At 42.8% G+C, this 13,518-nt stretch overlaps 1 protein-coding gene across 3 annotated transcripts in view; it reads left to right on the top strand.

The window, feature by feature from the left end:
- LOC147703526 (membrane-spanning 4-domains subfamily A member 4A-like) overlaps positions 1 to 13,518 on the top strand; it is a 420,042-nt gene that overhangs the window by 306,124 nt on the left and 100,400 nt on the right. For 2 of the 3 annotated variants that reach the window (XM_086931895.1, XM_086931896.1), the window contains exon 4: positions 11,142 to 11,198. The exons of the other annotated variant lie outside the window; for it this stretch is intronic. In XM_086931895.1, the coding sequence (XP_086788021.1) occupies positions 11,142 to 11,198 (57 nt within the window). The remainder of the gene's footprint in view (positions 1 to 11,141; positions 11,199 to 13,518) is intronic. 3 annotated transcript variants of the gene reach the window in all.

The raw sequence follows: 13,518 nt of genomic DNA, 5'->3' as shown, positions 1-13,518 counted from the left end.
ATTAATTGGTAATCAATGTTTCATAAAAAGTATTATTTGGTATGAAAAATAATTGTATTGTTTAATAATTTTTAATTGTGAATTAATTTTAAATAATTAATATTTTTTGTAATGAAACATTTTATTGTTTAATATTTATTATTTGGCGAGTATTATTTATTAATTAATATTTATTGGTATTTGTTGTTAATTTATTGTTCATTAATTATTCATTTGTAATTGCTTTTAATAATTATTCATTGTTTGTAAATGATGTAGATTTATTTAAAACTTTAATTATACATTTTAAATATAAAAATTATTTATAAGTATGTTATATTTAAATTCAACGCTATCCAACTCTTTCCCTACTGTTGCACCCTCTGGAGTTGGAATAATAATTTTTACCCCTACGCTATCCAACGCTTTCCCTACTGTTGCACCCTCTGGAGTTGGAATAGTAATTTTTAGCCGTAGGCTATCCAACGCTTTCCCTACTGTTGCACCCTCTGGAGTTGGAATAGTAATTTTTAACCCTACGCTATCCAACGCTTTCCCTACTGTTGCACTCACTGGAGTGGGAATAGTAATTTTTACCCACCCGCTATCCAACACTTTCCCTACTGTTGCACTCTCTGGAGTGGAAATAGTCATTTTTACCCCTACGCTATCCAACGCTTTCCCTACTGTTGCACCCTCTGGAGTTGGAATAGTAATTTTTAACCCTACGCTATCTAACGCTTTCCCTACTGTTGCACTCACTGTAGTGGGAATAGTCATTTTTACCCAACCGTTATCCAACACTTTCCCTACTGTTGTACTCTCTGAAGTTGGAATAGTAATTTCTACCCCTACACTATCCAATGTTTTCCCTACTGTTGCACTGTTTGGAGTTGAAATAGTAATTTTTATCCTTACGCTAACCAACGTTTTCTCTACTGTTGCATTTTCTGGAGTTGGAATAGTCATTTTTACCCCTACGCTATCCAATGTTTTTTCTACTGTTGCACTGTTTGGAGTGGGAATAGTAATTTTTACCCCTATGCTATCCAACACTTTCCCTACTGTTGCACTCTCTGGAGTTGGAATAGTAATTTTTACTCCTATGCTATCCAATGTCTTCCCTACTGTTGCACTCTCTGGAGTTGGAATAGTGATTTTTACCTCTACGCTTATACAACGGTTTCCCTACAATTGTGCTCTCTGGAATAGGAATGGTAATTTCAAGTTCTATGCTATCCAACATTTTTATTAATGTATTTTTTTTTACTTATGGATTTTGAATGGTATTTGTATTTATTTAGTTATTTAATTTTTTTGTATAAATTTAGATAAAGTAGTATATAATTAATTTTTTAAACTATTAAAGGTATATTTCATTTTTTTAATTTATTAAACATAATTCTCTACTTTTTATTTATTATTATTATTATTATTATATTTGGGTTTGTAAAGCGCACAGATACCCAGGGGTTTCCCGGCGCTGATAGAGGAACAAGAAGCAGGGAGACACAAGATGGAAGAAGATCAAACAGAGAAAAGCCAGGTTTTCAGGCCTTTCCTGAATTTCAGGTAGCAAGTTTCAAAACGCAAAGAGATGGGGAGTGTGTTCCAGAGTGATGGCGCCAAATAAGAGAAGGAGCGACCACCAACTCTGGTGCGTTTGAAACGGGGCACGGAGAAGGTGCCAAGAGAGGAGGATCTAAGGGTGCGCGCTGGACAGTACGGTTGAACCAGATTGGAGAGATAGGAGGGGGAGTTGCCTGTTTTAATCCGATGCATATAACAAAGGGCTTTGAATTTTGCTCTTGATTCAATGCGCAGCCAATGAAGGCTGCGCAGGGAAACGCTAACAGAGGCAGTTCTAGGCAGATTACAGAGCAGACGAGCTGCCATATTTTGCACCACCTGTAATTTACGTGTTACCTCCTTGCTAGCCCCAAGGAGGAGCACGTTGCCGTAGTCCAACCTGGAGGTTATTAAAGCCTGGACCACAGTTTTTTGGGTGTCTGGCGGAAGCACCCAAGCAATTTTTCTCAGCCACCGCAAGATATTAGTGCAGGTGGCTGAGACTTTCACAACATACTGTTTCATGGACAGTTGGTTATCAAATGTAACTCCCAGGTTGCGAGCCTTGGTGGATGGAACTGGCAGGGGACCCATTTGCTGAGGCCAGTGCTTAGGGCCCCAGAGAAAAGTGTCAGGACCGAATAGAAGAAGTTCGGTTTTATCGCCGTTTAGTTTTAATTTATTGGTCTGCATCCAATTGGCGATATTAGTGAGTCCAGATTGGAGAGATGAGTTGGGGTCATGTTTATTAGAGGATATGTTTATGTTTTATGTTTGTAAATGTATTTGTAATTTATAATATATTTTATTAATTTATAAATTATTAAAATAATTATCACAACGTATTGTAAGTGCGTATATATTATATATTTTCTGTATATGTTTAATTAATGTATTATTATTATATATGTAATATTTATTAATTTTAAACATTAGTAGGTATTTTTAACTATGTTTATTTTATTTATTAGTGTTATTTACTTTATTTTACATTTATATTTTTACAGAAAAAAACGATATTTTTAACATCGATATTTTTAACATCTATATTTTTTTCTCCATATTTTTGTACTTACCATGTTGTAGATAGGATGTCAATATTCTTGCCTTCGATATTTCTGCATCGATATTCCTGTAGGTCGATATTTTCAACGCCGATATTTTGTCAGTGATTCGTCTACATGCAGAGCGAATAGGCAGGTGCAGGAACACAGAAAGAGGAAGGATCAGACGAGGATGCGGTGAGGTAAGTGGGGCTGGGCAATGTCTTCATGGCATGGTTTTTTGGAGTGGGGGTAGTTTTTAGGGCTCAGGGGAGTCAGTGTTGTTTTAAGGGCCGGGGGGCTGATTTTGAGGCTAGGTGGAGTATGTTTCAGGGGTAGGGGTCAGTTTTTAAGGCTCAGGGCGGGGCTGAGGTTGAGGTAGTTTTTAAGGCTCTGTGCTGGGAAGGGATAGTTTTAGGCCTCTGTGCGGGGGGGCTGTGTCAGGGTCCTTTCTGGGCTTGCACAGTTAGTTCTCCACCCCCGGAGTAAATATGCACCCAAGCACATGTAAACGCACACAAAACACACATGCACAGGCACCCCGATGACACCCAATCGTGCACTAGCACTGCGATATCACACTACAACATGTGTCTCTATAAACATGTGCCTCCTAAAAAGTAATAAAACACACATTTGAACACAGGCTCACATGACACATCCGCAACCTCACAAACCTTATCAGATGAATGAAGTGCCCTCCAGTGACAAGACACCGAATAAGGAGTGTGGAATCCCTCACTGTCTGCAGTTTCCTACAACCAGGCGTCAAACAGAATCACAACAAGGCACTAATAACAGCTTGCACACACAGTTATTTCCCACAACATTCCACACAACATGTGCAGTAAATAGAGACCTGTTGGGTTATGTTAGGTAAAACGGGAAAACACTGTGCTCAGGGGGCTGAACGCTTTGCCAACTTGTCACTGTCTCTTTTTTATCTCACCCGGATGCCGCTCCCTAATATGCTTTGTTCTGCAGGGTCCCGCCCTGATGCTGCTCCCTAATATGCTTTGTTCTGCGGGGTCCCACTAAGCTGATAACTGCCACCCATTGTGAGGAATCCAAGAGCACAGCTATGAATAGTGTTGCAGGTGTAGTGACAACAGGGCCATATCTTGGGAGAGGAACACTGCACCCCTGTTCTGTACTTTTACTACCATACCAATGAAAGAGGGGATCAGGGGTATTTTACTTGCCTGCATTCGAGCCCTTGCTTCCCCAGTGGGTGAATCTGTAACATGTCGCTTAGAGCTTCCTGTTTTTATGCCTCCAAACAACATCTAGCTATTGCTTTAACTTGACACTGATGATGTTTAAGGCTACATGTGCACTATATTTGTCCATGATCAATAATCTAATGCTGGCCTAGCGACAGCAAATTCAAGGAACAAGAAAACTCACATAATTTTACTTTTTGGGTTACTTGAAGTGCTACTGAAAGGAGTCCAGGTCAGTCGAATGTTAACAAACCCTGCACAGGCAGACAGGTCTAAAACTGGAGCAAACCAAACAGGGTCCCGCTTCGCTGTGCTCGCTCTACGTGGGAGTAGGCTTGAAGGAGGGGTCGGGTCCCGAAAGACTGTTGTGGGGTTTCCTGTGTAGTTTCAGGTCTGCGAGCGGTTGGTACAGGGACTCCATCTCCCAGGAGTCCCTGTCAACCTGACCCGAGACACCTGGGCCACTCTCCCTGATTGACACGCCCCCACTACCCAACTTCCCTATAACATCAAGCCTTGTCACTGCTGCGCGGGAGCGTCCCGGGAGAAGCCCGGGACAAGGGCGGGCCGTCTAAGGCCGTCCAAGGATGATTAAGGACGGGACGGGCCACCCCCCGAATATTTGCTCATATTCCCTTCTTGGTAAGATCCATGCCCCTTACTGTACTGTGAGTTGAACATCTGCTGTATAAAGTCTGTATTGTGCACATCCCACTGTGATTCCAAATTTGCTACATTTCTGTATTCTATGTTATACTTTTAATTATGGCCTCCCATACGGGGAAAAGTAGTAACATTACTGTTAAAACCTCAAATGGGGTAGCTACTGGCACGATTGACCAATTCTTTAAACGAATTTCTATCGTTTTAGAGAAAGAAATTGCTGATAAAGAGAAGCGTCTTTCCCTGGATTTACTAACGGGAAAGCGCTCCTCTCTAGGACAAATAGGGCAAGCACCTTCTCCGGTTATGGCAAACTTAACAGGAGGTGGGCCTCCGCCGACGGTCATAGGGGATGAGGACGATGAACTGATTTGCCTCAGTGGAGACGTTCCCTCCAGAATTCTTCGGCAGGGACGGACACCACGGATCTATCAAGTTCTCCAAAACTATCCATTGCCTCCTCCCCAACGACAGGTCAGTGTGGTCAATCAGACATTAAGGGAAAGAAAAGGAAGAGAAGGGGTTCACCCCAAATGAAATGTCAGGCTAAGCGAATAAACAACCCTATTCCAATAGCCCTAGCACTCTTACAGCCACTAGAGATTGATAACTCAGTTCCTCCTAGTAATCCCCCAGAGATGCCCCATGGTTCCAACTCAGAGGGTGAACTCCTATCTAAATTAGAGGCTATGGTTAGATCTCTCCTACTTCCTCTATTGGAGAGAACGAGGATGATAAGTGCAAAGTTGGACAAACTAGGTGAACAAATAGAAGGAAATACAGTTGCTCTGGCCGAAATAGTAAAAGCGCAGGCTAAAACTGTCACTGGAGGTCCCGCTGTGACTTGCACCCTGATCACAGAACAACCCTCAACTAGTACTTCAAATGTGAATACTGGCATTATAACTGGGAGAAAAGCGGTGGGTAAATCCTCTAAAACACTGCCCACTAAAGGACAGTCCAGCCAACCAGTAAAGGGCCTTGCAAAACAAAGGGAGACTGCAGTCGTTGAAGAGAAAAGGGATGAAGAGAAAAGGGAATCTGTGAATAATACCCCATCTATTAAAAATAAGATAGAGAAGGAGAACGGGGAACAGCTCCCACAGCGGTCTTCTAGATTTACGATCAGAAGAGTAGACTTACCACCTGAATCTGCCCCCTTTATCATCATTATGACAGGAGTACCTGAGTTAGCAGAAGAAGTGAGGGAAAACCATCATGCCCTAAAAAATAAAACAATCTATGGGTTAGAACAAAATAGACCACTCCCTGCCCATGTAAATGGAGAAATCCTAACTGTGAGGCGTGCAAATTTGGTGGGATCATGACCAAAAGATAGGAAGGGGGACGTAGTAATTGTAAATTTTAAGGACCACAGAACCGTGAGATGCATTGGAGACTGGTATGAGGCAAGAGGCGGGGAATCCATCTCCACGCACTATGTTAGTTACTTTTACCCACGAGACCCATCATCCTACCAAAAAGTGAACTCTGCAAGAAGGAACCCCTTCAAATGGAAAGAAGTGGGGCACCAATCTTTTTACCAAAATCCATACAATCACTCACGCTGGCCACCGTCACATAGGGGGTTTACAAATAATAGCTTTCCAGTACAACAGGGATTTAACCTGCCCACCTTTAATCATTTCTCAATGCTGTACGGATTAGACGAAGTGGATTTACTCACTCCGACCACTATTGGGGACGTGGGCCTTCCATCAAAACTTACTCTGTCAGCAATCACTGATATACAGCATGTCGACATTGTGGAGGGTGAGTCAAATGATAAAATGATAGCACGTGACAACCACCTGGTAAATTTTAACATGGTACCCTTAAAAGGAGGAGAAACTCTTAACCTAGGGAACACACCATGCAGTATAATAGGTCCCCCTAGGGAGGAGGGGCAACTGATAGTAGAGAGTTCCCCCCTGGAGGAGGCTAGTCCAAGTGAGGTACCTTGTGCACAGAAAGGTAGAATGGTACCACTCTTGTTCTGGAATATAGCGGGACTTCGTGCAAAGATTGAGGATGGTAGTGCCCTAAATTATGTCCAAGATTATGAGGTTATCTGTCTACAGGAGACTTGGGCTACCTCAGAACAACATCTGATGGGTTAAAAAACCTATTTTTCCCCAGCAAAAGCAGTTACTCATGGCAGGGCAAAGGGCGGCCTGATCGTTTTTATAGCCAATACCATACCGGGTCTGAAAGTCACGGTCCTCCAAATAGAATCAAACTACCAATTATTAAGCCTTTCATTTGGGAAGAAGGAGACTGTTCTCCTGGTAAATTTATATGACAACCTAATGGATACTGAGGCGGTATAAATATTTGGTGCACTCCGCCAGAAACTCGGCAAACTGATAAATCAAATGAAACTTACGGATACACAGAGTATCATTTGGGGGGGGGGTTAATCAGCACCCCTGTTCTAGAATCAGTACTAACATTTGCGGGCTGGTGGATAAACAAGATGAGCAAATGGTCCACTTCAATCACTCTAAGGTAGGAGACTCTCTAAATGAAAATCTATCCGAACTAGGCCTAGTGGTAATAAACGAGGTAAAAAACCCTTCTGGACGACTGGATCCAACTTATTTGGGGAGAGGGTGTGAGTCGACTATAGATTACATCCTAGCCACTACTACATTGGTAAATAAACTCAAGGGGTTTAGAGTGTTAGTAAACACTCTAAGTGATCATGTGGATTTGGACGTGAATCTTTTTGTGGACCAGGGGCAGCTCTCACCCCAGCTCATAATGAGCGCTCTCGCTCAGAATAACCTACACTTATCCAAAATGAATGGTTATGCTCTAGGGTGGGGAAAGATAGATCCAGCTGAATTAACAGCGAAGGTGGTATGTGCCGTATAACCGGCCATATTGAAATGTTTAGACACTGACATAGGGGAAGAGGAGGTTCTCTAAAATTTTGGATTAATTCTGGAAAATGTGAACAAAACACTAACTGTAAGGAAGAAAGGGAATAGGGACATAAAAAAGGGTGGTTTAATCATAAATGTACACTGGCCCATAAAAGTCTAAAAAGAGCACTATCTAACACAGCCAGAAATCAGGAGGAAATAAAGACGCTAAGAAGGTCCTATAGATTCGCCCGCAAGGAAAGAAAATCTGAATTAAAACAAGCCTTATGGAACACACTACATGAAAGTTCCTTGAACAAAAACAGTGAGGAATATTGGAAAGTGGTGAGAGCCCCGTTCCTAGTAGACAACAAAAACCAACCATCAGTAGAGGTGGCTATCCAGGGACCAGCATGGGTAAATCATTTCTCAAAAAACTTTGGGAAAAGCCCAGAAGTAGATCTTGCAGGGGGGAGCGATAGCGATAGCAATACCCAACAGTTAAACCCTCTTCCAATCCCATTAGTTTTTGCATTAACTGAGGTTATTGATGCAGTGAAGGCAAGTAAAAGTGGGAGAGCCCCTGGCCCAGATGGGGTACCAGTGGACTTCTTTAAATACAAATTAGATTTGTGGGCCCCAATTTTAAAAAGGGTATTTGACTCTGCTATGAAGTGTGGGTTACCTAAATCCTGGACCTAATCTACTATTGTCCCCATCTTTAAGAAAGGTGAAAGACAGGATGTCTCCTGTTATCATCCAATCTCGCTCCTGGATTCGCTGGGGAAAGTCCTGGGCAGAGTGGTTCTCCAGTGTCTACAGGAGTGGGCCGAAGACAGTGAGATTCTTTCCGATATCCAGTTTGGCTTTCAAGAGGGTTTTGGGACAACGGAGCAAGCCCTGAATTTGGCATTAATGATGGGGAAATACATCTCAGCAAAGCGGGGCAGGTTGTACATGGTCTATGTTGACCTGTCCGCAGCTTTTGACTGCGTTTCCCATTCAAAACTATGGTCCGTTCTTACCGAGATGGGGATAGATCAGGCCCGCGTAACCTATCTGAGAGAGCTTTATTCAAACGCCTCTGCTAGAGTACGTTTTGAAGTGAATGGCGAACTATCTGACTCGTTCGCGGTGGAGCGTGGTGTCAGTCAGGGCTGAGTCCTGGCTCCCTTTCTTTTTTCCCTCTATACAAATGGGCTTGAGGTTGAGATGTTGAGGGGGGGGTCAGGACCTTCCTCGAGTAAGAAATCGGCCGGTTCCTGCTCTTTTATACGCTGACGACGCCGTGATACTTGCACGCACTCCGCCTGAACTGCAGAAGGCATTAGATAGGTATGCAAGGTTTATGGGCAGATTGGACCTGCGCATAAACATAAAAAAGACATTCGTTATGGTGGCAGGAATAAGGAAAAAAGGGGGAAAAGGCATCTTCCTTGACAGCGAACGGATTGAAGTGATTGCCCAATATCCATACCTTGGCATTATGATGGATGAAAAGATAAATTGGAAACCAGCCATAGAAGCCCGAAAGCACAAGTTGTTGCGAGCAATCGCTGCCCTTAAAAAATGTTCTCAGAAATTAGGAAAGAGGCCTCCAGTAGAGCTGCTCCATATTTATAGAGCAAAATGTCAATCTACCGCACTTTATGGGGCAGGACTGTGGAGACACAAAAACACTAATTCCCTACAGGTTGCAGAGAATACCTTTCTAAGATTTCTTTTGGCGGTACCCAAACGTGTATCTACTTTTACCTGTCATATGGAGCTAGGTATTTCGCATATAGAGGATTTGGCAAAAATATAACCGCTCCTGCTTTGGCGACGTATCTGGACCGCAACAAAGAATTCTTTTTCTAAACAGACAGTGACAGACTGTATGTCACTAGATTATGCCGGGAAAAATGAGAGGCTCATATATGTGAAGAACTTCCTCACTGATCTAGGATTTAGTAAATATTACTCTGCCCCAGAACTAATTGGTGGAATATCCAGAAAAGATCTAAAAAAAAGGGCATTGAGCCATGTAGAAGAGTTACGAATCTGTACTGAGGCAAGGAAACCCTCGGTCCAACATTCCATGGTGGTTATGACCACCCTAGAGATTGAGCCGTATCTGACATATGTCCAGTGACAATTTGAGCGTTTTCTACTGACAAGATTCAGAATGAATATTTTCCATAGAATGGTGGCATTCCCGACGAAAAATAGCTGGGAAGATTGTTTAACAGTGTGCCCATGCGATGATACATCAGAACAAACCACCATGCACACCTTTCTGTTTTGCAAATTTTATTCTGCTCACCGTAAACTTTGGTTGATTCCACTGCTAAGAAAAATGGGTCTTAGAAGATGTCGCCCCGCTATGCTGCGTTTGCAATTTATAGAATCAGAAATGGCTTGCAAATGTATTGCGACCCTTCTAAAATGTATTTTTAAGCATAGAGTAAATCTTTGACAAAACCCCGTTGTACATATTAGGAAAACTGAGATAAACCTAAAAATGCTTGATATGGCTAAACTTTTTTACAGTTTTAATGTAATATTAATCTTAATGAGGGGAAAATCATCCCTTTTTATGATGTAAAAGCAATAACTTGACGGCTGTATATAATAAGATATGTTTGTTGAAACTCTTTTATGGTTTTTTATGTACTTTGAAAACCGAATAAAAATGTACTTACTTACTAACTCTAGTTTTGAAGACTGGTTTCTATTTGGCAGAGAAGATAAGTGTCATGTTTGAAGTATGATGTAAAGCTGTTCCACAATCTATTATATTAAGCGTATTATGTGGCATTCAGTACTCGGCCAAAGCCCTGCTGCCAGACAACAAACAGCTCACAGAGCAGAGACAGGCTACAAGTAAGTTTGGAAAAGAAATGCTGGCAAAGCCAAATGGTCCCCCCTACATGAGGTATCGAATATGTAAATGTTCCAGCCTTGTTAAACAGCAGTGCAGCTGTTGTACAACATGGCTCAAACATTGAGAAAGCCAATACCTCCCGTAGGGGAGACCTTTTGGCTTTTTGTCCAGCGTTCATTAAAGTCACCCTGAGTCACATACCGCTCGCCTCTGTGTTTCTCATATTTCTATGTTTGTTTCATTAGCTTCGTTGTCATTTCGCACCTTGAAAAAGACAAATCTGTGTCTTTCAGTGTATTTCAAATAGGTCCACTTAACCTATCCGTTACCTCTAAGATTTGTTTCCCCATGTTACTTTCTTTTTGCCGTTCAATGTTTGATGTTTTACCCCTAGTATGTGCTTATTCACGGCACAACACTGTCACAGTAACATCACTTAAGGGACCAAACACGGCTAAAAGACATTCGATTTGCCGAGACCATAGAGGCTTTGCCAATGCTTGTTTTATTATGGTTTTGAAACATTTGCCAGCCAGACCCTCACCACCATATGGTATTTTGTATGCAGATTTAATACCTCTCAGTTTGAGTCCCCCTAAAGGTATAGATACTTTATATGGACTGGTTTGGGCCCCCAGAATTCGTGTGCCATGTTTTTACCGTCAGAGCTGGCAACCCAACTTCATTTCCCACATATTATCAAATGGTGTAATATGGCGTGCATGACAAGACTCTTAGGTGTGTCAAGATTCCAGGTTCTATCCTTGCAGTTGCCGGATAATGCTATTTTCTTGAGATTGTGAAATATTTTGAAGTAATATTAGGATATTAATTGAAGATGTGTGTTAAACCATAACGCACTGTTAATAAATGTAATTTTTGTAACGTCTTGTTGCGCAATGTGAACCACTTTCGTTCCTTTCCCAAACAGTGTATAATTTCCGGATCTTTGTCGGTTGCAGCTGCCAATAAACCCCGGATCGGCCTGGTAAGAGAATCCTGATAATAGTATTGGGCTGACGTTTTTTTCCAACCTGTTTTTATGAGGTCTCTTATTCTCGTCTTTCTGTCCAAATCTAACTTTCTCTGAGTCTCTCACCAACGACCCCATCATTCTTTAATTTGTTTTCCCTCTTACAATCAATTGTCTCTGTCTCATGACTCACCTGTAGCGTCAAACTCTTTAAAATTACCTGTAATATGTCACTTTCTTGGTTAGGGACTCTTTCTTTTAAAATCACTAGGCACAATTTTAATGTTTTGTTCAAATGAAGCTAGTGTTTTCAGACTACCAAGTTCCTTAACAAAAGGATCTTAATGCTGAGCAATCGACAGGTAAATTGTCTTGTATACATTTTGTGCACATATTTAGAACCGCATACTATTGTGTGGATGCTCAAAGAGAAAACAGTTTAACATACCAACCTGAGGCTGACAACCTATCGTCAGAGCAGCTGGCCTTGTACTTTTTAGGGTTGTGTCTTTCAGACAAAAGAGAAATGCATATGTGTAGACAGGGCCGGCTTTAGTGCTGGTGGCGTCCGGTGCAACAATCATTTTTGGTGCCCCCACACCCAGTGACTGCCTCCTCAGATTCTCTCACTACCACTTGCTAAAGTGCCCCTCATCTCTCCAATCATAAGTAATTACTCAACACAGCACATCCCCCTAAAACCAGCGCCCCTCCACTGGTCGCTGTGCCCTAAAGCCAGTACTGTGCGTAGAGCAGCCACAATATTTGACAGTCACCCGATTCACATTTATGGCACTTTTTGACCAAAATCCCTCAAAAATGAGTTCTCAAATCACCTCCGCTTCATTTGGCCTTCTAACCCTAAATTGTCATATTGTCTTAAATATACAGTCCTATTTTAATCCTTTGTATTCTGGTACTTGGAGTCCGATATGTATAATGAAACAAAAAATAACTAAGTGGTCGATTAGGATGGCGGACGGACTTGCGTCCGTCCGCCACCCCCGAGGTGGAGGGACCGTCCGCAGGGGCAGCGGCATTCCCTCCATTGGGATTAGGATGTGACCGCCACCCTGGCGGTAACATCCTGTATATTTAACATTGCGGCGGGTGCTGCTTTAAGCAGCACCCGCCGCAAGGTTAAATATGCATGCTTTGCATTTGAATGCACAAAGCGGCAGGCACCGTGCGTTGCCTGCCGCTTTGTACATGCAAATGCAGGGGGGTAACATAGGTACCCCCCATGTGCACCTACACCCCCGACACCCCAGGGGCCTGCAAGGGCCCCCCAGAAGCTAATGTCCACATGCTTTTCCACAGCGGAAAATCCGCAGAGGAAAAGCATGTTTACAAACCCATCGTAATTTGGCTGGCGGTGTCTTGCAGACACCGCCACCAAATTGCGGCCAACACCCGCGGATCAGCAGCGGACGGACCTGCCGTCTGCCGCTGATCCCACCGCCATCATAATCTGGCGGTGGGTGTTTTAAAGGTCTGCAGCGGTGGCTTCCACCGGCCCGGAGGATGCGGATTCACCGCAATCATAATCGACCCCCTAAGTGTCAAAATGCACAGAACTTTCGGTTTGCCTTAAATAGATATACAGAGGAAACAGCATGAAGCCAACTGTACGCACTCAGTTCTGTCGATGCAGCATGAACAAAACTATTAGCTCCAGAACAAGAAAACAAGCAATCAAAAAGCAAGAGTCCAAATTTCCCTGCATCTAGGGCTGATGCATGCAAAGCATCAATCTAACCCTACACTGTCACTAAGATGACATCCCTAAGTTTATAGATAAGCATTTTTTTTAACAAGCGACAAACTTTAGGGAAAAGAAAACAACGCATCATACATGTACAGTGAATTATGCATGACCAGTAGTGTACATACTAGTGTAAATGAGACGTGAGCCTGCTAGCTTATTCAGTTGGGTATCATCTAATCTCCGTACCAAGGTCTTCAGACATTTGATTGAAAATCTAAGTAACAACACACAAGAAGAGGGCATCTGAAAAACGCTTTGCCAACCAACACCTGACCCGTCATGTTGACTGAGCCCAGCCAACATACAGCCATGACCCACCTCGACCGAGGCAAAACCGGGCCGCCAGGCGAAACGGAGGGCCCAACCAACACAAGGGATACCCCCACGAGAAAGAAAAAAGCAGCGGTGGTCACCGCTGCCGGTGCGTCCATGGGGGGCGTTGGGGCGTTGCCCCACTAGCCATGGACGACCCATCACTGTCATGCATAACAAGAAAAGTTTTACAAAAGCACCATTTTTTAAAATAAATAAAAGCACACTGACTTTAAGCTACCGCCCGGGACAAGC

Source organism: Lissotriton vulgaris, chromosome 7 (genome assembly GCF_964263255.1).
Source record: "Lissotriton vulgaris chromosome 7, aLisVul1.2, whole genome shotgun sequence".
NCBI lineage: Eukaryota > Metazoa > Chordata > Amphibia > Caudata > Salamandridae > Lissotriton > Lissotriton vulgaris.
This window is presented reverse-complemented; position numbering and strand designations above follow the sequence as displayed.